Raw genomic sequence first — 23,864 nt, forward strand, 5'->3', positions numbered from 1 at the left:
CCTCCACGACAGATCATAGGGTCTGAATGAACTGAATCCAAATACAGCCAGTTTTGAAGCACTCCCAGGTGTGTGCTTTTCTGATTTTTCTGTGACAATTCACAAACCACTGGATACGTAATGCTGTACTAAAAGGAACGTAAGCCTGTCAGGTTAATTACACAATATTAGGTACGAAAACAAACAGTGCAACACAAAACATAGCTACATCATTATTTGCAGTAAATGTTAACTCTAAATAAGTGCAACCTGTCCATAAATGCTGGCTATAAACTAATCAAAAAAATAAAATTTGATGGATAAACATGAAAAAAAAATTCTCACCGAGAATTTTTTTTTTAAATATCAGCACTCATTTAGAGTTTGGGATTTGTGAAAGAAAGCTTTAAAAGGAGCAAACCTGATTGGCTGTGGCTGTTGCTGCGAAGGGGACACTTGTTGCAGGAGTTGTTGCTGCAGAGACAGTGGCTGACGTAGCGCTGTGCATCATGGGTACTTTCAGGAGGGGAACCATGGGAGCAATGAACAGGAGGGTGTAGCATTATGGTAATAGAAGTGGTATTTTGGCATGGTGAATATCAGAGCAGCAAGCCATCATGGGTTAAACCAGCAGATGGCATGCAATCACAATGCAAAGCAAGGAAGCATGGGAGAGAAATAAAAAAGGGAAAATAGCTTATTACAAGTACAATTAAAGGAAGTTTTAAAACATAATCAGTGATTCCCAGAAAGGCCAAAGCAGATTACTTTGGTTGATGTATTTATAAACATTTTTACTTCTAGCAATAGATCATTCCCAATTCAGTCTACAGTGCCTGTCATAAAGGGTGCTTCTAAAAACGTGAAATGCAATGTCCAAATGAAGTAAGAATATGGGATATTCATTTTTAATCATCATTCTAAAACATCAAAGCCTCAATATGTAGGCCTAATTTGGATTAGAATTTTCTTGGAATTAATTGCAGTTCAATGGAATTTTTTGGGTCAATTTCGGCCTGCTTGTTTGAACTGGAATTACTGGGGATTGTGGTTTATTTGGGTCAATAAATAGTAGAGCAAAAATCACGGCCTTGATGTAAATTCTAACACAGTCACTGTGAAATAGACACGTTTTGCCAGTGTTGATTTTTCTTTACATAAAATGGAACTAATCCATATGTCCTTAAGACAGACGTTTGTACCAAGGCATTGGAATGTGTGGGGATAACTTATGTATGTAGTATTAAAAGTTAACGTCTAAGGGAATGGTAAGGTACAAATACTCATCACAAATAAATCAACACAAAATTAAAAAGGATCCTAAAGCAAGGAAGTTGAGCCATTTGTTTTCAAAATACATCCATTTATAATCTTTTAAAATAAATACTTCTGGGAAACTCTGATAACTCTAACACACAGCAAAGAGGAGATAAAGGCACACCACATGAAACTTTAAAACACTGATGAAATTAGCCTGCCTCTCTGATAAAGTAAGCTTTTTTTTCCTTTTTCTTATGCTAAACCGTATAAACTATAAAGAGAAACAAAATACAGATCATTAAAAGCAGACTCGTACTTGTGGTTTTATGTCTTGCAGTGGTTGTTCTAGTCACATTAAAACGCTCATTTTCTGCAGTATACAAGTACATTTTAAAACCTATACGTTAACTCTAAAGCCAAATAAGCCTTCAGATCTACCAGTTCCTACAGCATTTCTACCATCTCTGAAATAAATCTCAATCAAGTGAAGGTATTGTACATAATATAAAAGACAAATAAAAAAAGGTTGGAACCTACCAATACTGGTAGCGGGTGTCATGCACAAAACTGACCCTGCATGTCATGCAATGGTAGGTGGAAAAAAGTGAATAAAGGGAAAGAAACAGGTTAGCGGTTTAGAGTTAACATTCAAAGTGAGATTGAAGCACAACCAGAAATAAGTAGGGTTAGTTAACACAGTCTTTTAGAGTCATTCACATTTTCAGTGCGAACACAAATATATCTGACTTATTTTAAGCCAATATTATTCACTACTTTTCACACGTTTGATTCACCTCCATTGACATGATTCTAGTAAGAATGACATGTGATAATGTGGCAGTCTTGTTCCTCTAAGACCTCACAGTATCTTACAGACATTCTCAAGTTCATCCTCCAAGGTAGGAAGTGGGTATTTTACAGATGAAAAATCTGAGGCATAGTAACTACTCCAAGGTCATGCATCGCGGGAGTCAGGGGTAAGGCTAGAAATAAAATTCTATTCTTAAATCCAGGTCAGGTTTTGTATTCACTAGATCACACCGACCTTATTGCATTAAAAGTTTGCTTGTTTGATTGTAAAATGTTTTGTGTCAGTAACAATATGAAAATAAAAACAGTCATTAAGATTCCCTATCCTCCACATCAAAGGATTGCAGGTCAGGTGAATTTTAGATTACTGCTTGAAAGCCCTCCACGTAGGAAGACTGAGGTTCCCGTGACGGGATGACCTGGATGTACGTGTGACCTATTTTCTGTTATGAGATTCATTACGATAGAGGTGCAGTGGCTAGCCACAAAATCTAAACACTGCAGAGGCAAAACGGTGCCAGACTGGGGCTGGGACAGGACCAGGGCTAGGGCTTTCTGATGTCTAGGTGGGTAGGTGGGGGGGTGGGAGAGAGGGAGGGGAAGGGGGGGTTTAAGTCCTTCCTAGGGACTAGCTGCCTTACCTGTGGGTGGTCTTATTAATGTACTTGAATCAGAAAACTGATGATGAATATAATATATGCTGTGGAATACTGAAAAAAGAATTGTATTGAAAGGAATTATCTACTTCTGGTTCAGCTCCTTAGAGTGAAAATCAAGGTAATATAAGGATTTAGATAACTGGAGATTGGGTGTCATGTGGGTGCCAGAGAAGTAGTCTTTAATGAAGGTAGGTGTACCCACTTAGGGTTTTAGAACCGCCTTCTGAGATGCTAGATGAAGCATCTGAGATGCGTAGGTCTTTATTCTCTCTGCCGAACCGTTCATACCTGAGGGAGACTTTCTGCCTGATCTGCATTTTGATTAGGCGAACATCAGTCGGGAAAAGAGGCTCTCTAACGGGGCTGCTCCTGGATTCTTCCACAAACATGTGCTAATACATCCAACTGAAAACACACACACAGCACCTCCAAATCCTGCTTGTGACGCCCTGTCTTTCTCCAGCCCTATCTTTCCAATCTTCTCCACAATCAAACTTCTGGAAAGTTAACTACACATACATTTTCACTTCCTTGACCCCATTTATTCTTCAATCCTCTCCAATTTGGCTTTCATTTTCACCTCTCCACTCAAACTGCTAATGTCATCAAAGAACTTCGTATTTCTGCAATGAGTAGGAACCCTTCTGTCTTCATCTAATTTCCTGAGTCATGGTAACATTTAGCACTGGGCTACTCTCTCCGTAATAAACCACTCTTTTCCCTTGGATTTTTCCGGTAACACAGACACACACACACAAACACAGACACACACACAAACAGACATGCACACACCCACATAATCTCTATACACTAGAGTTTTTCAGGGCTCAGTCTGGTTCCTTTTCATGTACCCTGTACTTTTCTTGGGTATATCATTCACTCCACAGTATCATTCAATCTATGATTTAAATACAATCTACAAGCTCAAGGCTTCCAAATTTATGCATCCCGCCCAGATAACTCCTCTGAGCTCCAGGTTGTTCCATCTAACTGCTTATCTGGCCTTTCTACCTGGATATCTCACGAGCATCTCAAATTTAACATGTCCAAGTGTTGACCTTTCCCACAGCATCTGTTTCTCCACCTCTGGGAAAGCTAGATGGACATCACCATCGATGCTGTAGCTCTAGCCTGAACTGAAAGTTCTCCCTGACACCATTTTCCCACTTGAAATTCCTTGATCCAACTCACCAATAAGACAAAGCAATTCTGCTTCTAAAATGCATCTTGTGTTTATCTGTTGGGTCATCTCCACTGCCACTTCTCACGGCCTGACCACCTTTACGTGATCTGGGCTCAGCTATGCAGTAACACCCTAACTGGTCTTCCTGCCTCCATTCTCATCCCCTCTTCAGTCCATTCTCCGTTCTGCTGGTAGAGTAAACCTTCCCCAACACAGGTCTGTTCACTTCTCTAAAGGAAATGATTCATTGCCTTCTCATTGCTTTTGGGATAAAGATTCCCATGGTCTAGTCTCTGACTATCTCCCCAGTTCATCCTATAGCCCTCCCTGCTGGCACCAAGCTCCGGACAGATTAGCCCTACATCTCTTTGAAATGAACTCATCACACTTTTGGCCTGCTTTGGGGCTTCTCACAAGCTCTCCCTCCTGCCTTAAGCCATCTTCACCCCCCTCTTCATTTTCAGGTCTCAAGGTATATGTTGCTTCTTTAAAAAACTGTTCAGGGACTTCCCAGGGACCACCCAGGTCCAGTGGTTAAGACTTTGTGCTTCCACTGCAGGGGGTGCTGGTTCTATCTCTGATTGGGGAACTAAGATCTTGCATGCCTCATAGCCAAAAAAAGAAAAAAAAAAAAAACCCCAAAACTGTTCAGTTGTTCATTTACCTACCTTCCCATGCCACGTGAATCAGTTTCCTATTTTAAACCTTGTTGAACTCTTTCCTTTTTCTTTCATTGTACTCATAGAAAATTTTAATTATATATTTATAGGGCTATTTATTGAAATCCACCCCTCCTCTTCCACTGTAAACTCTGGAGGGCGGGGTTCATGCCTGTCTACGTCTATGGGGCACATGGTAAGCAGTCAGTCAACTGAGTGAATGTTCTCAGCCACAGTGAGAGTGTGTTGTGAGCAATCTGTTCCTAGAATTTATTTAAGTACCCAGTTTGTGAATGATTTCAAAGTCAACCATGGCTGGATTCAAAATTATCCCTAAAAAAATTCCACGTTATTCTCTTGCATTCCAATGTGGATGGGCTTTCTTGGAGCACTTTCCTTTCTCAACACACTTGAATGTCAATGGGTTGCAAACCATCAACAGCAGCTCCTGCAGCCACACTAGGCTAGGGCTGGACCCGTCCTTTGGCTTCAGGTCAGGATGTGGCTGAAATGCTCAACCAAAGTAATTTGATGAACATCTCTCTCTACTTGGCCTAAAAGTGATATGAATATGGGAAACACATAATTTTTGCAGTGTGCGGCTCTCTTACTCATTGCCAAATTCTGGTCCTGATCTTTTTAAGCCCCATCTCGGCCTTTTCACTCCACTCTCAACCCCCCCCCCACCCCCCCCCGCCCGCCCAACAGCTCCCTCAATAGTTGACTCTAGAGCTACAATGGACAACTTGTTATTCCTCAAGTACACTCTTCCCAATCCATGCTATTTCCCCTGCCTGAGATGCTCTTCCCCCACTGGTAAAATTCTCCTTTCAAAATCCTAAGCAAATTTCTCCTCGTTTGTAAAGTCTTTCTTTCTCCATATCCTTTGTTTTCACCATCAGCTGCACATCCGATGGCCAAATACACTGTCTCTTTCTCTTCGCCCTTGAACAGCTTTGCCCATCCCCTAAGGTAGCCCTTCACGCTTTGCATTATATTTGGTTTTTCCCTTGTTCTGAACTCCGCTGTATGCCCCTAATGGCTTTGGAAACCAGAACAGACTATGTGTTCAAGAACGGCTTGCCATATTGAATGGGATAAACACGTTTTGCTGTGGTTATACGGATAGAGTTTCCACTAAACACTGACAAATCTTTCACCAAGGTGTGTGATAAATGTATGTACTAGTATGGTTTCTGATCGTTAGGCAATATTTGTGCTAGCACTTCCCTGTTCTATGTATTCTGTGTTTACAATATAATGAAATAAATCAAGGAGGGAGTCAGTGGGTCGCCTTTGTTCTGACTGGCAGAAGCATTTCACTAAGGCACTGTTTCTATCCATAGACTTCTCAAATGTTTTCTGCTTTGGTTGAATGAATATTTCAACACTGGAATCTGTGAATGTAGAATTATCAGGACAATTCCATGAATCATATATTCTACTTTGCAGCATAGGCACAGCCTCAGTTTTCCCATCTGCAAAATGCAAATAATTATGCCTGCCACTGGAGGAACTATCTTGAAGAGTAATGAGATAAGAACACTTACAGTAACTCAGAATAAACCTGTCAGAGAAATGCCAAGAATTGTTATGCTGCTATTTTTGTAAGTGTGTGTGGTTTTTGTCACTTTCCTAACATAGCAAAGAAAAAGTATAACCACTAGGTTAAAATAATTCCTATCAAAAAAAGAAAAATCCCACCCACTGCAAATGTGCTAGGGCATCAACCAGGGTGATAATTATATTAGCATGGGTTTGGAGAAGAATCCCACATTTTGCATGATATTTTATATTAATATCTCCACAGCCTGGAGACAGAATTCCTGAAATTCAAAGTCGCATTGCATCAATGGAAGAATTTTAGCAGCATATCAAAAACTTCACTACGAATGACTTTTCAATAAAGGGTAACTTCCGAGAGAACACAAAATGTTTTTTGTTCCATATCTATGATAATGGTTAAATGTAAAATATTTACAGAAAAATCAAAACCTGTCAGTTTAAAAGTAATGAGCCCCTCATTTACCAAGTTAAAAAATTATTTTTAAACATCGTCACTTAATTTTCAGGGCTTCAAACAACGATGATTAGTAAGGAATGATTATTCTCATTACCACTTTAAATTAGGTTGGAAATGTGGCTTATGAGAAAGAAAGCCTGAAATAAAAACTAGAGCCAAAATAAACACTGAACTTTCTGCTCTGGATTTAACTGGGAGAAGGAATATGCTGATTTCCTTTTAATAAAATTATTTTCATCACTGAAGAGAAACATGTGAAAACTTCATAGAAGTTGAAATACCACTTCGGAGCACGAGATCCACATGTTTGTTCACTATGACATTTATAACGTTACAGATGGAAACACTTCTAATGCACAGAACTAAGTGGGCTAGGACCCACTTTTTGGCTCCCAAAGCCCACTCAACTGAGGGTTGCTGGACACATCTGAACAGTTCTTAAAGAGTCCAGCAGAGGGCGGAAGTGCACAACCACAGCACCCAGTACAGCCTTTGGGTCCTCAATAAAATCAGGTCATTGCAAAAGGGATGTTATTCGTTCTTGCTTTGGAAGTCTTTAAATGGTTTCCAGGTGAAATATTTTTAAATGAGAATTCTTCCAGTGATTTAACAAATCAGTCATTATTGAATTGAAGTATTAAATGTGAGTTAGAGGCTTCATCCTTTTGCACGGCTTAGCTCCGACGTTTCAGAGGCATTCCCAGGAAATGGTAGTGGCATTACTACCCAGTCTTCAGAAACAGACTTGTCCTTTCCCATTTTTCCCCTCGGTATATTTTTCCACAATTTTTTTTCTCTTAAAATATCTAGTGACAAGGTCTATGAAATAAGACACTTGTAGAAATCACACAGGACCTCGAGGTAAGTTTACCTTCTAGAAAGTATTTTACAAACATGTTATATCAAGTGGATTACAAGTACAACCACTGCTGTGCTGTAACTGCACTAAAATGTCACTAATTAAGGTTGCAATAGGACAAGAGTGAAGCCCCAATAATTACTGATTTAGAGACTCACTCTACAGGTCTATGAGTCTGTTTATTTTAAGAGAAGAGCAGAACTAAAATAAGAAAAATATATCCTAAGAATTGCTTTACTAATGTAATGTATATTTTTACTAAAATATAAATATTGTGAACAGGTTAATAATTCATTTCAAAGTATAGATTTTATATAAAGAATAGGATAGAAATATTTACTCAACTCCCTCTTATGTTAACTCCTGATATGCTATAGGATTTAAGAAGATGGATAATAAATCTGAAAAGCCCACCCATGTGGATTGGGATCAAAATGATTTTTTAATTATTTTGATAAAACTGTCATTCACCTATACTGACCTTCAAGTCACTGTCATGGATGAAAATTTTGACTTCAAACTAAGAACTCAATGGACGGTCTTCTCACTAAACCCTAAGTCACTCCCTGGTTCCTTTTTTATTTTTATTTTTGACACTATAGCAAATTTTATTTTGCAGATACTATCCCTGCTTTTAGCTCAGACTAAAAGGTCGAAACCCCAGTCATTTATGGTGACTCTTTGTATAAGGTGTATGTAGGTCTGTGGTCAGGACGGTGGGTAAAAAAGACAGAGGAGGGTTGGCGTGCATTGTACTTTTGTTTCTTCATTTTTATCTGATGTTTTATGCCAAGCTCTAAAGGAGGACTCTGGCCTCCACATACGGAGGCTGGCTGGTGTTATGTCATGTAAATCGAACTGATCACAGGGAAACTGGGTTCTAGGTCTTTTTCTCTTTAGCAGTGCCACCTTGGGAAGTCACTTCACATTTAAGGGGCCTCAGCTTTCTCATCTGTAAAACAATCAATTGGATGAGGAGATCACTAAGAATCCTTTAAACTTCAAGATTCTATGATTAATAGAATTCATTTCTTAGTAGAATGACAGAGTTAAAGCACCTTAGCACCTAATATTATCAGACATTGGCTTAGAAACTGAAGATAAGAGTTCTCTATATTTGTGATTTGGTGGAAGTTGAGAAGGATGGCAAAAGAGATAGGATGGATGTAAAAATATGAGTAGAGGATTGCTTTAATCTGAATAGCCTCTTTGTTTTATTTTTAGTGCTCTGAATAGGAATAGAAAAAAAAAAGGTTAGTATTTACTGGAATTGCTATTTGTAGGTCATTCAGGGTTAATGACAAATTTCAATTGTCACACATAAGAGGTCTTACTTACATAAGCAATTTTACACAGCTTGTGTGATACAAGAAACCAAAAGCCCTAACTGATGTTTGCCTCTCACGGGTTCCATCTGTCACTTAACTCTACGAAATATTTGGCTTTAGCATCCTATCAGTCTTTAGCTATCGTCCCAAGCAAGGTAAATTATCTAGATAGCTAGGACAGTGATGAATTTCAGGCTGTTATTTATCGTACCTTTCAAAGCAAACTAGATGCCACCGAACAGCTTAAAGGAATGAGAAGAAAGCACATGACCGGAGGGCACACGGACACAGGACTCGGAACTGTCAGGGCACGTACCTGTCGGAATAAACGCCGTGTGCTGCTGCAGCTGGGCACTGGTGAGAGCCTGCTGGTAGTGCAAGACGCCGGGATTAAAGACGGTGCTGGCACCGTTGCTTTTTTCAAGTGCTTGTCTCTTTGGTAAAGGATGAAGAGCACCAGGAGGAAAGGCCTGTGAGGGAAGAATTGGATAAGACATGTATAACTCAAAGTAAACACACCTTCAGTGTCAACAGAGATCATCAATTGCAACATACTTTTAAAAAATGACAGCTAAGGAGATGCCCCTGCCATGCACCTTAATTTAAACAGCGGCAATGTCGGATGAGTGAGAATTTGTTATTGAGAGCGAAAGCATGATTTCTGTAACCCCAAACGGTAGCATCTTAACTAAGGAAAAGAAAAACTATCAAGCAACAACAACGAAAAATGACTTCAGCTTTTAAAATGAGTTAAACTATTCTAAGGAGGGGGCGGGGAAGAAGCATTTGTGTTATTATTAATACCTATTCTTTTCTTTAAATGGCAATTTCTTGAATTTAAAGGTTAATTAGAATTATAATGAGCATTTTTCCGAGCCAAGTAATTTAAATTTTCTTCACTCTTTTTGAAAAGGTATTAAAATTTGTTAGGATTAATTTATTCCACATATTACATATGAAAATGAAATGGCTAAACACCTTATTGAATTTTTCTCATTAATTAATAATGATTGCAACCAATATTTTACAAGTAATACAAATCTCAGATGGTTCTCTGAAAAGCTACATGCAAAGCGAAAGGTGAAAGGTCAAAGTACCAGGTCTACAGATGCTTCGAGAGGTCGCTTCATTGCTTTGGCAGTCGACTGAGTCTTTTAATAACAGGCAGCGAGCACATGATGGCAGTGGGCCAATGGGATTCAAGCGAATTAACATACAGGTAAACAGCAAGCAGAGGTGCATCATGGGAACGGCATTGCATTGTGGATAGGTGAGAAGGAAAAAAATATTCTGAATGCAATATACAACGTACAAAACACTAGGCATGCACAACAACAAAAATGTTCTCTAAAGAAATGAATATTACACCTTAAATTAGTATTGAAGCAAAAATGCATCTACTATACCTTAGTTAAAAGCATATAAGAGAGTAAAATATAGATGTTTGAAATTCAGGAAAGTTAATTAAAACAGCAGCTTGCATACACACCATAAGCATTTTTTATATTGCTTCAGAAAAAAATGCAAAACTTTTAAGGGCCACAGGATTGAAGAACTTCTGATAAGTTAGTTTGCAAAGATAAAATAACGAATGCACAATGTATGAGATCCAAGTCATAAGATCAAAGTTGCAAAAAAAAGATAATGCCTTTAACTTTTATAAAAAGAATTTTTAATGAAGATCTAGCCTAACAAAATGAAGTGGCAAACTGAGACAAAAAATTCAGGCAAAAATATATTCAAACACAAGATTATTTAGGCAAAACTTGTTTGGGTTTGGATCTTAAATTTTTGTCTGAATTATGTGGACAATTGTCTCAATTTTTCTCTTCACTCTGCTAGTGTGGATCTGGGAACATGGAATGAGGTTCCAAATTTAAGAAGTTTTGAATTTGAATAATAGGTTTCTCAAATTCCTGCTTTTATTCCATCGTATGGTTTCTAATGACTAACTTATCATCCATTCTGTTTTCCACCACATTTGAAATTTTAATTTAATTTATCGCAAACAACTTACCGGATTACAATAAGAAAATACCCTTTAAAGGGTATTTAGTGTTCTCGGGTATCAAAATAATTTATATTTAATAATTCTATTTGTACTTTTAACTATAATCAGTGACCAACCCAAGTTAATGAGATGTGAAACTCTTGATTAGAACAAGTACAACAGCTAAAAATAGCAAACAGCTAAAAAATAGCAAAGAACTGCTTGGAATATTAGAAGTAAAATAATATCTTTAACTTATAACCATACTTGTGGGCAGATAGTTTCATTTAAACAGCTGAAATAATAATAAATAGTGACTGATTTAGACCATGATGAAAAAATTTTCCTGTTCCTTGATAATTGTTGTAAAAAAAAAATCTGAAAATTTTATGATGGAATTCTATGAAAATAAAGAAATTCAAAGGAATCGCTCCAATGCAAATAAAAGAAATGAAATACCCATTTTCTATGTTTAGCACAATAGGTAAATCCCTAAGGTTCGTATAATAAACACACAATGTTTTATTCTAAAGTTCTGAGTTACAACTATGGCATGTGAAAGAAAATGAGATAGTATTTAACCCTCAAAATGGGAACCAATGATATTTTCCTTGGCCAATAAAGAGCTGTTTATCATCATTTGATGATTCAGGGTTAAAAGTATGGAGGTGATAGGAGATGCAGTAAAGAGCTAAGGGGCCGGTGGGGGTGGGGGAGTGGAGGTCAGAAATAAGGTGGAAAGGACTACAGGTAGAGAAGAAGTTTACAATGGCCAATGGAGAAGATGTTTTGGAAGGCAGTCTGGATAGAAGCCATCACATAATATGAAATTATTGATCTGCAGGCAGAACTGTGAACGTTTTCAAAAACCAGCAAGCTTCACAGTAAGAAAGGTTCTTTGAATATTCTTTCCTCAAATGTCAGTTTGCCATGATGTAAACTTCCTGACACCATTTTTGTTTAAAATCTTTCATTCCTGTATAATTTCACCTTGCTAGATAATGCAATTTTTAAAATGTTTTCATTTTTATTTTTTTGCTTATAGTAGTCTGTACTAACTACATAAGGCTGCACAGTCTGTTCTCGAGCGCATACTGACAACACTAACAACGTGAACTGGATGGTTAAACTCAAAATCATCTTGTCCTCAACTTTCTGGATTCAATTCTTCCCTTCACTTTTCCAGTCCTTGGGAGTTACAGAACAAATCTAGTATCCGGTGGATCTCCTCTGACATGCTAACTAGAAGAGTGATTACATCTCCACAGGCTGGTATTTATGAACAAAATTTTGATTTAACAAAGCATCATTTAATGAAGGCTCCAAGCAGAAAAAGCAATATTAAATATTTCTTCCTAGGATAATCGCCTGAAAGGTTAATGTCCTCTTTTTCCCGATCTTAGTTTGCTGAAAGGTAATTTCAACAAAAATGATGATAAACTAGGAATTTAAAGAAGCTGAGAGCTCTAAACTGAGCTGGACAGTGTGGCAGCATCTCCCTTTCTACCACTCCTTATTTGGGGTTATCTTTACTAAATGCACATATCTTGTCTTTTCAAGGAAACACGAAGGACTCGGAGGGTCGAGTGTACGTATTAATACCCTGCACACCTCACACTTTGAGGCACAAGTGTAGAAAGTATTTAAAAACCTGTACGGCTGAATCATGTTATAATGTGACTTTGTAGTACATAGATGTTCTGTTTTAGAGGATATTATTTGGCTGTAGGCATACATTTACCGATATGGAAAGATCTTCAGGCTTAGAACAGACCTTAGAGATCCCCAAGTCCAGTGCACCTTGGGAGCTTCCTTAGGCACCTGTGCAGAGGACGAGGTTCTCTTTCACTGAGCCCCTACTATGTGCCAGGCACTGGGCATCCATTCCTGCTGGCTTCACCAACATTTCTGACCCTTTGCCCCCTCTGGGCCTTCTCCAGCCTGTGTACCTACAGCCAAAATTTTCATTTCCTGGATCAAGGAGCACGCGAACTTCAAGTCAAGGCAGGCCAACCAAGGGCCCGGCATTAGAGGCAAGGACCAAATCTGAGGAGTCACGAGCCACTGACGACGGTAATCAGAGCTGCCACTTTAATGTGGAAGAAAAGGATGTGGACAAATAGGATGGGATTCAAAGTTCCTGTACACGTTTTCTTGAACAACTGAAACTTATCTAGCTGATGGCAGCTGGCCCTGTCCTTTTAAAGAAGAAGTATCTCCTGGTGTAGGCCCAGTTTGGTGTGTGTGCGAAGAAAGACTGCTGGCTTGAAGGTCAGATACGCTTTGTGTTAAAATTACCAAAGAGAAGCTCTGTCTGGCTTATTTTTACATTTGGAAAATTCTGGTGAGGATGGTATTGTAAAAGAACAAGGCCCTAAAGGAAAGAGAGACCTCTTTCTCTGGAATCAAAGCTTGACATTCATTTTCAGAGTCCAATTAATCAAAAGAAGGCGAAGTCCCCGGACAATAAATAAAAATTGCACCACAGAACTTCTTGGTATTCAAATATGGAACCCAGGAGAATGGAATATTAATATCTTCTGACTGCAATCATCGCTCCCATTTGTTCTTTTAAATAAGGATGTAAAATAATAGTTTTTCTTCAGTGTACTGAGTATCTTGCTTTTTGAGTAAGACTACTTTGACTTTATCCAACTGCAACTTGACTGGTTTCAAACGAGCCTCTCTCGCTTCAACTAAAAAGACATGACAGATTCAGTAATTTTCATGTCATTGTCAGAAAGAAGCTGATGCTTCTGTTCTGAAACTACATTCCTCTGGGTTGTCTTTGACGATGCTGCAAGATCACCTGAAATATCAGAACTCCAAATGTGGGCACAGTGTAACAAGCTAGGAAACTATGGTAACTAAACATACTGACATCCACTGCAACCACCTCTGTGCACCTTGATGAGAATGATGTGCAAATGCACAGAAGGGCACATAGAGCAGTCAAGTCTTGATTTAAAGATAACTGGGCTGTTTGTATAAATGGCCTTTTTTTCCTCTTATCTCCATCAATGCATGCCATCTACCACTGACATAGTCTAGGTGCATTGCTCTTTCAATGACTGAAGAACATATTGACTGTGGATGTTAGAACTGGTACTTCTAGGTAACAGGCAGATAAATCAAGGCTCAGATAAATTCAGGGCTCAGCTCTAAAGATCACTATTTGTACCAGTGGTTTGTTGTATTTAACAAGTATTTGAGTTACAGGGACTAATTTTTTTTCATAGTCTCAGAACCTCGGCTTATATCGCAGTGGCCAGAGATGGCCATCGCGATCCAGGCTGAGCTAATCATGGCACGCTATTACTCCAACCGCAGGACGGCCACCAAAATGACCCTGGTGGCTTTTTTTTTTTTTTCTAATTAGAGATGGTGTAGAAGATACTGTTTTCTCTCTTGTCAGAAGATATAAGAATGTGTCCCTAGGGGTGTCCAAAGCCATGGTCAGTGTTGTCTGGAGAAGCTGATCTTAGAGAATGGAGCTGATATACCAAGAGAAACAGAAAAAAAGATAAGAGACCTACTGGTTTTCAAGTTTCTGGATCCAGGCACCCTTGGGCCCTATTTTCTCTCTTGGAGGGCAGGTACTAAATGATCTAATAAAGTCCAACTTTTTCATTTAAGCTACTTCGTTTGGGCTTTTGTCTCTTGCAACCAGAGTCCTGACTAGCCTTGGGGGTATCCTTGATACCTAGTTATGATTTGTAACACTCGCTCAAGGTAAAAATGTGTTCTTTGTGCCCATCGATCAACAAACCAGTTCGAATAAATTTGGGTTGGCCTAAAAGAATGATTACAATGAAAAACATTTTACTTCTCGGAGGATGTCTTCACTAAGCGCGTGGTGAGATGGATTCTACACTGCGCAAACGTATAGGAGACCTCATTTGCTCTCTAAAAGGATTCCTTTATCCTCAGCATTGTGACCAATTTATTTTCATCTTTCCTACAGGCCCCCCACCCCCTTGTGCCTACTTATAATCAGTTTTGAAAACCACTCTTTTACGAGAACAAAAGGGGGAGACTTTATAATGCCCGACTTCTCCTATGCGGATGCATACATTCCCACGTACACAGGAACTCACACATCCAGAAGAAAATCACTGTTATGTCCAGTGACATACGAATGAGAAGGACAGGAAGAAAAAACACTAAAGGGACAAGGGCTCTGAGAAGAAACTGTGAGAGAGAGGAAGGACTCGGTGCTCAAGATACTTGGAAATAAGCGAGATTGGAAAGGTCTGAATAAGCACACAGGCCACCTTAAGGGGCGATGGCGTAAGGGCAGGCTCTGGGCCTTCCTCTCTGCATGCTTGTTGCTTATCAGGGTCAGGCTTCATAGACATTTGTGGAAAGAATGTTGAATAATGTGAACTTGTTTGTATAACAGCTATGCTTGCATTTTAATCAGCTATCAATGTATGAAGTGGTGGTCGCTAGTTAGAACAATGTGTTTTAAACTCTACCTTTCATCTCTGAAGCCCATCTCTATCTTTCCCAAGGGATGACCGGCTACTGAGTCTTTCCTGCCCCCCGAACCCCATTATGCATTTCCATCACGTCCCGGAACATTATCGCTGTCACTTACTAAACTCCAAGCTCCCTGAGGGCAAGGAAAGCTGCCTAATTTATTTATTCCACCCAGCAAGTGCCCAGTGCAAGGCAGATCTCATGATATGTTTTGCGTGAATGGATGTCCAGTGCCTATCATATATTAAAATAGATTTCTGTCAAGCCAGAGATCTCACATGAAAATAAATTAATTCTGCAACCCAGTGAGGCGGTTCTCAAACTCTGCTGCACACTGGAATCAACTGGGAGCTTAAAAAAAACAAAAACAAAAACAAACCAATAAAAAACAAACAAAAGAAAACAACCCCTGCCCAGGGTACACCCAAACCAATTAAATAAGAAACGTGGGGAAAGGGACTGATGTTAGAACCTTTCAAGAGTCCCCAGGAAATCCCAGAATACAGCTAAATTTAAGTATTCTAGGCAGGTGCGTCTCAAAGGTTAATGTGTATACAAAACACCTGGGGATATTTTAAAATTCGCGTTCTGATCCCAAGGCGCTGGGGTGGGGCCTGAGAGTCGAGCTGTAACAGGCTCCCAGGGGCGCTGGGGCGGCTGCTGCTGTCTCTAAGGGACAGGACCGTGACTCAGGGACTTAAGGCTGGGTTCCAGGCTTTAAAAAAAAAAAAAAAAAGCACCAGCCATACAGCTCCATGTTCCTCTGTTTCACGACTTGATGTTCTGCATAAAATTTCATCTAGGGAGGGAGAGCCTGCGGCATGGCCCTTGCGAGAAGTAACGGGAAGAGGGGCCAAAACGGGGGTAGGGAAGTGCCAGCCGGGCAGCGGGGGCCGCCAGCCGCGGGCCTCCCGCCCCGTCTCCCTCGCGCGGGCTCGGGGCCGCCTCCGCGGTCCTTCCCGCCCTGCGGGGTCTCCGGGCAGAGCCGGCTCCGGGGAAGGGCGCTCGCCCCCGGCCCCGCGTCCCCTGCGCCTGCCTGAGGGATTTACTTATTGTGCTGCAGAAGGGCAGGAGGGAGGAACGGAACAGAACGGAACAGAACGGGGGAGACCACGACAGCACGGAGGCAGCGGAGCAGCGGGAGCAGCAGCCTTCCCTTCCCCCCCCCCCGCCCCGCTCCCTCCCCCCAGCTCCCGGCGGCCGGGGAGCGTGCGCGTCCCCGCGCGGAAGGCGCGGCTCCGGGCTCGCGGGCTCGCGGACTCGCGGGCGGGGGAGGGTGCGCGGCGCGCGCGCCCCACTTACCATGACTGTGGCCGCGGCCGCGGCTGCCTGGGCGGCCACGGCGGCCTGGTTGGCTTGGTGCTGCGCGGCTTTGATTTTGGCCTGCAAGTGTGCAGGAGGGTGAAAATATTTGCATTTCTCCCTCATGCAACGCCCCTTTATGTAATCCATACAAACGGTTACGGTGTTGTCGTTGGTGTCGATCATGGTGCTGTCGGCGGGGTGCGCGAAGCGGCAGTCGGTCTCTCCCCGGGCGCAGTTTCCTCGCTGGAACTCCCTGCAGACCTAGGACACGGGGGACAAGAGCACATGATGCAGGAGGGGGCCCGAGGGCCGCGGGGACGACCTCTGCGAGCGCAGCACGATGTTAAAAAAAAAAAACAAAAGGAAAAAAGAGAATAAATGCTTTTCCGTTCTTTTAACCGTGGCTTTGGTGTCGTTTACAATAAACATTCGATTATCCAGAACTCAAGTACCTGGAAGCCCCGGCAAAATAATTTGCTTTTTACTTTGCCCTCTTTTCTGGGGTGAGAATCTATAGTAAGAAAGTCAGTCAAAATCTGCAGCTACATCAACAAGCTCCGCCCCGCCCCCATTGTTCTTTGGGATTTATTTATTTATTTACTTATTTATTTAGAGAAAGGAAGGAAGGACGGAGGGGAGGAAGGGAAGAAAGAATAGTTTATTTTATATATATATTAATTTGGAGGTTTTATATCTCTCTATATACATGTATATGTATAAAATTTGGACATCTATATATAACCACATCTTCTACCATGACAGCTCTGGGATGTTACAGGTTTTTTGCATGGAGGGATTATTTCACCAAAAATCAAGACACGAGGTCATAGCTGCACAACTCCAAAAGAATTAAGGGGACATGACAAACTCGTTTCTCCTCTCTGAGGATGGGAAGTGGGGGTGGGGTGAATCTGAACACTCCTGTTTTCCCCTAGGTTTCTCCTGCTCTACAAAGATAAAGTACGCTTCTAATCATAGATTAGAAGAACTATGATATCTAAGACACCAAAACTTTCATTTAAGTCACAATATTATTATTATTGACAGCACGGAAAGAAGATAAAGAAAAGATACAAAGGAGAGAAATATGGGAAGAGATAAAGGGAAAGAAATGAAAGGAAGTAGAATAGATTTTGAAGTGTGGATGTATTGTTTCTATTTTTTATTCCTCAATCCTTAATTATCCTGAAATCTCAAGTAACCAAAATGCTCCATCCTCTGAGAATTTTCGTGGACCAAGAGTTTACTGTATAAAGAAAATTTTCTTTGGAATTTAAAGAGTATTCTTAACCTTGCCCTAAATATCAGTAACATCAAATAACACAACATATATACATAATACTTATATTTATAAATACCATTATCAGGGAAGAATTACTAGTAAAATTGTAAGTTATTTTCTTCGCAGGTTCCATGTCCAAAGTTGATGTGCTTAAATGGTGGTTCACATCTTTATCATTAGTGACCTTATAGGAGGGGTCACTGACATGGCATTCAAGCCTTGTGAGAGTCAGATGTACTTGGGAAATACAGTTTCACTGACCAGCAACCAAGCAAGTTTAAAGGGTAAACAGATAAATCACAAAATTATCAATTGTTTCCTTCTACTTTGGATATTATCCAACATTCTATCTTTAGCTCATAAAATCTACGAAATAAAAATTACTAAGCTGTTCCCACAGATTCTGAGTAAGCCTCCCTCTGTAAGTGGAATGACTCCAGGCTGAGACTGCATGGGGTACAGAGCAGCCATCAGGCATTTACTTAGGGGCTCTGTGTGCACCCGACTTCATTCCTGGCTTGAAATGAATTGCAAGCTGCTTTGCTAGAGTCTTCGTGAATCATTTTTACATATGTCTCTGTCTACCAGTCCTGTTGGGAAGGACAACTTGTTCCCAACTTGGCTGATTTAATTTGTTTTCTAACCCACACAGTCACGTACTGAACACGGAAGCTTCCTGGGTCCACCAGGTGGAGCCCCAAACACTTGTCCAGTCCCATGAAAGGTCTATTCAGTATTCACAGGCATAGGCTTGATCAAAACAGTAGCGATGGGAGTTTATATTACAGCCTTTCCGTTTTGGGATCTACATACTCCAGGTTGAAACTGGTATTAGGCAACATTTTATCATTTTCAATATTTATTGGGTAGATATTTAAACAAATGCACATTGAAAGAACACTCTCAAATGATCCATGATAAAGCACAGTGGACATCCTAACCATACATATATATCACCTAACAACTGTAATTGGTAACTGAATTAAAGGAACTCTTTGAAAAATCTATCAGACTCTACACACCCATATAAAATGCCCTATTAATTATCATAGGATACAGTAGTTAAGATAAATGGATGAATGCCCTGACTGATTAAAGAGAGATTTTACCAAGTAAAGTACAGGTGAGTTGGTTGGACTTACGACCTGAGAATTACATTTTATAAATATATGAATTTTTTAAAACTTTTTATTTTATATTGGAGTATAGTTGATTAACAATGTTGTGATAGTTTCAGGTGTATAGCAAAGTGATTCGGTTATGCATATACATGTATCTATTGTTTTTCAAATTCTTTTCCCATTTAGGTTGTTATATAATATTGAGCAGAGTTCCCTGTGCTCTACAGAAGGTCCTTGTTGGTCGTTGATTTTAAATATAGCAGTGCGTACGTGTCAGTCCCAAACTCCCTAACTATCCCTTCCCCCCTACCCTTCCCCCTGGTAACCATGAGTTCGTTCTCTAAGTCTGTGTTTTCTTGACTTTTGTAGAACACTTGAATTTAAGTTAAAGAAAATATCTCGAATCAATAATGAGATGTTCCCAGTTCCCCTTGTTTACCTACACATAACTGGGGCTGACATCCTAGAACAGGCTAGAGCAGCCGTACTAGTTCTTAAAATACTGAAATATGATCATACCACTGGGTCCGTAGTCATAGTCTCACTTTCTCCCACCCGGGCCCTTGAGCGTCCCCCTTGTCCTGGCTGCTGGCCTCCTAACCGACCCGTTCGCAGACCATCCCGGGATCCAGCAAAGGTTCATGCCGGGCACAGCTGGAGCCCGTGGGAGCCACCTGCATGGCCTGCACAGTGATGGACTCAGTGCTCCACTGGTTGTTACATACTTTGCCCCCAAAACACATTCCACACAACAGATGTTTGTTTGTATTAAACTTATTCTTTTCCCACAGACTAATTTCCTTTATACTTGACCTTAAATGCAAACAACAGAATTATGAATGCATGGCTTTTGGGTGAATGTGTGTGCATGGCTGTTTTGTAAGAAGAATTAATAGCTTACAAGCATTCACTTACATAGAAGCACACTTCCATCACAAATGCATCTCACACCACAAATATAATTGAAGTACCTCCAGTTTGTCAGTCCTGAGAAGTTTCTGAGTTGCCGTTGAGCCCGGGACAGTGACAGGTGGACTTCCGGGAACAATCACAGGTGTGGTGGGTAGAATTTCCGTTGGGACTAACCCAACTCCAGGGGTTACAGGTGCTAAGTAAGGAGCAAAGCTAATCGCCGTATTTGTCCCTATTGTGGGACCTACAGGAAAAGTGGGCTGTTAAAGGAAAATAACACAAGACAAAGGTTCCTTTAGAATAAAACTTTAAAAAATCACCAGCAAGTGTCATTTGAGCAAAATTCATTCATTGCATAAAAGACTCTTTGTGTTAGTTGCATAAATCCATGCTGAACTGTGAAAAGTCATTAAGCTTCTCCATTTTTTGCTTAGTAAAAATGAAATCCATACAGATCCTCTCTTCCCCAAAACATACAAACACAAGGGAGAACATCATTGAAACCTAGCTACAGGGACCACGTTAAACTTTTATTCCCATGAAAATGTTCTCAAGAAAAGAATAATTTCACTCTAATTGCCCATCATTCCAAATGACTTAAAGTTACAACAGGAAGGCAGTAAAACTTATGGAATGCTGGCTCATGATCTTTGATTTCTCCATGTGTCTCTCAAAGGGAGAGGAAGAAAGAAAAACCATTGACTATAGACTGATTTTCAGGCTGACCAGGTTTATAGACTCTCAAAAAGTGGGGATTATTTGGTATTTTATTTTGCTCAGATTTCCCAGTATGTTTCCATATTCTATCATTAGAATGTATAATCCCAAAATTCACAGGCAGTTTTCACATAGACCTGCTATTTCTTGCTCTAGCTCAACTATGTCTAGATCCAATCTTCCTTTCCTACAATGTTGGATGGAAGAGCCTGAACTTTTCCATTGGCTATTAAAAGTTCCTTTGCTTTCTTAGGTCACAAAATCACTGCAGCAGTGACAAAGGCATAGAGTTTCTTACTAAACTTGTGTATCACTCTACTGTTTGTCTAGGGATAAGAAGAAATATATTAGAGGTTTGATGGGATGATTGTTTTCAAAACCTTCACCTGAAAATATGCCTTTCAGAAATGAAATAATGTACATTTAAGAGAACAACAGACTTGGCTTTACTTTTAAAGAGCCAATGTTAAAAACTTAAGATGCTAAAGATTTTTCCTGGAATAAATTTTGCACTGAATTGGACCTGAATAGTTTTTGTTGGTTTGTTTGTTTTTAGTTATTGGATGACTTTTAACCTATTTAGTTTTAGGATATTTTAGATATTTGCAGTCACATGTTAATGCAATTTTCTGATATTGCACTATGCGGTTGGCCATGTCATGAACATTGTGGGTAACATCCTTGTTGTGTATTTATAGCTCTGAGTTGTTGAACATATGGGAAAAATAATAATCTGTGTATATTAAACAAGTTTTTTTGTTGACAGCAATAATGGAAAAATGTCTCTTACAAATGCTCATGTTAGAAAACAGTGAATTATTGATCGTTTGTGCAGGGAGTTCTTGGAGAGGCTGAAAGTCTTTACTGAAGTGGCTGGTGGGGGTGGGGAGGGAAGAGGTGCTTCTAATGGTCTTAGAGGGAGGCTGCTGCTGCTGCTGCTGCTGCACTCCCATGAGGGGCTCTTAGATCTTTATGGCTCCCACGTAAAATTCACTTTGGGAGAAAGTTGCAACAGGAGGTCTCAACATGGGAAACTGATGGAAGGTTGGATTTTTTTCTTCCTTGACTTTCTACAGAATTTTATATGTGTATGTTTTCCATTTTCAACCCATTCGAGTCATAATTATAGAACATTGTGGTTTTCAGTAACTGTAGCTTTTATAATTTAGTACTGTTGAAAAGAAGCCAAGTGATTTAAATGGTATAAGGACTCTATAATGTTAGGATTTAAGAAAATCAATTTTGAAAGGTCATAAATCACAACAGATCAGTGATTCAAAGAACCAGCTATATCAGAAATGCCTGGAGGGCATTTCATAAACAGAGATATCACAGATTCTGACTCAGTAGGTCTGGGCAAGGGCCTTGAAATTTGCATTTAAAAAAAAATTACTACATGATCTGATGTGCGGCCCAGTTTGGAGACTACTGTCACAGGTGAGGAGTGAAAATAAATATTAGGAAAAACTAGTACTAGTTGTGTAATTTAACCCAGAGACTAATGATCAAAATAAACATTTAGAGAAAAGAGCCCACCCCCACATATCCATTTTTTGACTTTCTATTGAAGCAAATCCCCAACCTCCCTCCCTTTTAGATCATTTGAAACCCGGGTTAATATGGTGACACACATTCAGGCTGTACCTTGCCTGTCAATGGGCTGTCAGAACCTCAAAACTCATTTCCCAAAACCTTTTTGGATATCAACAAATCTCTAGCAATTAGCTAAGTTTTGCTTTCCAAAATATGTTACTTGTTCATCTAATTTCATGATTGAAAATGAATGCTGCAGTTTGTTTTATTGATGATAGCTGTAACATACTTCACAGGGAGTATTATTTAAAGTAAAAACACAAATATTAGACAAAGGGAGACATGAATTCAAAATCTCGAGCTTGGCCAGTTATTAATTTTTACCCTGGGCAGGAGATCAACCTCTCTGAACTTTAGTTTTCTCATCTGCAGAAGGGAAGTAAAACTACTTAGCTTAAAGAGTTGGGCTGAGCAAGGTGCTCTCTTGCTTCTCATGACTGGAACTCAAGAAATAGCAGCTATCATTAGTAGTTGTAAAAATTAGTACTCATAAAGTTTTCCCTCCCCAAATTATCCATTGATTCTATAACAGGACTGTAATCAGCATAGCAATATAATAATAGAGGTATAAAATCTTATTAAGTGATAGCAAATATCTTCTCTAATTTGAAATGTAGGCTGGGAAAGTATATATTTTCTTTCACGTGAAATTAAAAGTTCATAGGCTTTATGAAGATGGGTTCAATTAGTATTTTCTCTTTTTTTAATCTAGAGAGTTTTTCATAGAAGTTGAATGGTAAAACAATACAGTTATGGTAATTTTCAGAGATGGGCACTATATTATTATTATTATTATTATTATTGACAGTATATACCTTACATCTGTGAAAGATCTGGCTGTTTTCAGAGCATTCTCACACATGGTGTCTTCTTTAATCTCCTCAATACCCACGAGAAGTGAGCATGGCAGCGAGAACTGCACAGTCTTACAGGTGAAAGCATTTTAGAGTAGAGACTACATGTATTACCCAAGGTCAGTGCAGGAGCCCTGGCTCCCAGTCTGGGGCTCTTTTTACTCCTCTGCCCTTACTAGATTTTGCTGGTAACTTCTTATTAAAACAGAAAAGGAAACAAAAACATAAGTTGCCCTTACAGACATTAAGCGTACAAAGTGAGCATTGGCAGGGAGCCATGTCCCAGCCAGGGACTCCCTCACATCGGAGGTTGGGGCTGCTCTGAACAGCTGCCTGGAAAAGTGGGTCTCAGATCCTGGATTCGAATTAAAGTCTCGAGGTGGCGTTGAGGCTGATGTCTGAATTCGGGTCTGAGTTGGCAGCTAAAGAGAAAGGCAGCACCTCCAGGTGACTCTGCTCCTGGAAGGCCACCAGCGAGACCTGGGAAAGCTGGCCCCGTGGTTCTTGCAGGAGGGATGTTGCCAGGCAGTCTGAGATGAGATCCATTTGGTCCTCATCTCTCAGCACTAACTGCAGCGAGAGAGGCCAGAGGATGAAAGCTGCAGAAAGTCTTCTAGAAGAAAATCACGTCTGAAATGCTGGTCTTGCCATCTTCCCTCTGGACTTTACCCTACGTGCCTGTGTTTCTCTCCCTTGTTTCTCACTCCCCACTCTTCTTTCTCAGTACCTTACAGCAGCATATCTGGGTTCAAAGATCACACACTCACATGTGCACACGTGCTCATTGATATTTTGTAGTGGCGAGGAAGGATCAGGGCTGGGGAGGAGTGACTAAGTGGCCTGAGGTA

At 40.1% G+C, this 23,864-nt stretch overlaps 1 protein-coding gene across 9 annotated transcripts in view; it reads right to left on the bottom strand.

The window, feature by feature from the left end:
* Window positions 1-23,864, bottom strand: part of MBNL2 (muscleblind like splicing regulator 2) — a 157,656-nt gene that overhangs the window by 24,331 nt on the left and 109,461 nt on the right. For 3 of the 9 annotated variants that reach the window (XM_057707617.1, XM_057707618.1, XM_057707619.1), the window contains 6 exons: window positions 19,912-20,112; window positions 16,535-16,798; window positions 9,858-9,911; window positions 9,077-9,230; window positions 1,777-1,812; window positions 401-495 (listed from right to left, as the gene is read on the bottom strand). In XM_057707617.1, the coding sequence (XP_057563600.1) occupies window positions 401-495; window positions 1,777-1,812; window positions 9,077-9,230; window positions 9,858-9,911; window positions 16,535-16,798; window positions 19,912-20,112 (804 nt within the window). Of the gene's footprint in view, window positions 1-400; window positions 496-1,776; window positions 1,813-9,076; window positions 9,231-9,857; window positions 15,584-16,534; window positions 16,799-19,911; window positions 20,113-23,864 lie in introns of those variants that run through there. The other 6 variants (XM_057707623.1, XM_057707622.1, XM_057707625.1 and 3 more) reach the window with 6 other exon arrangements.

This window comes from Hippopotamus amphibius, chromosome 14 (genome assembly GCF_030028045.1).
Source record: "Hippopotamus amphibius kiboko isolate mHipAmp2 chromosome 14, mHipAmp2.hap2, whole genome shotgun sequence".
Classification (NCBI taxonomy): Eukaryota; Metazoa; Chordata; class Mammalia; order Artiodactyla; family Hippopotamidae; genus Hippopotamus; species Hippopotamus amphibius.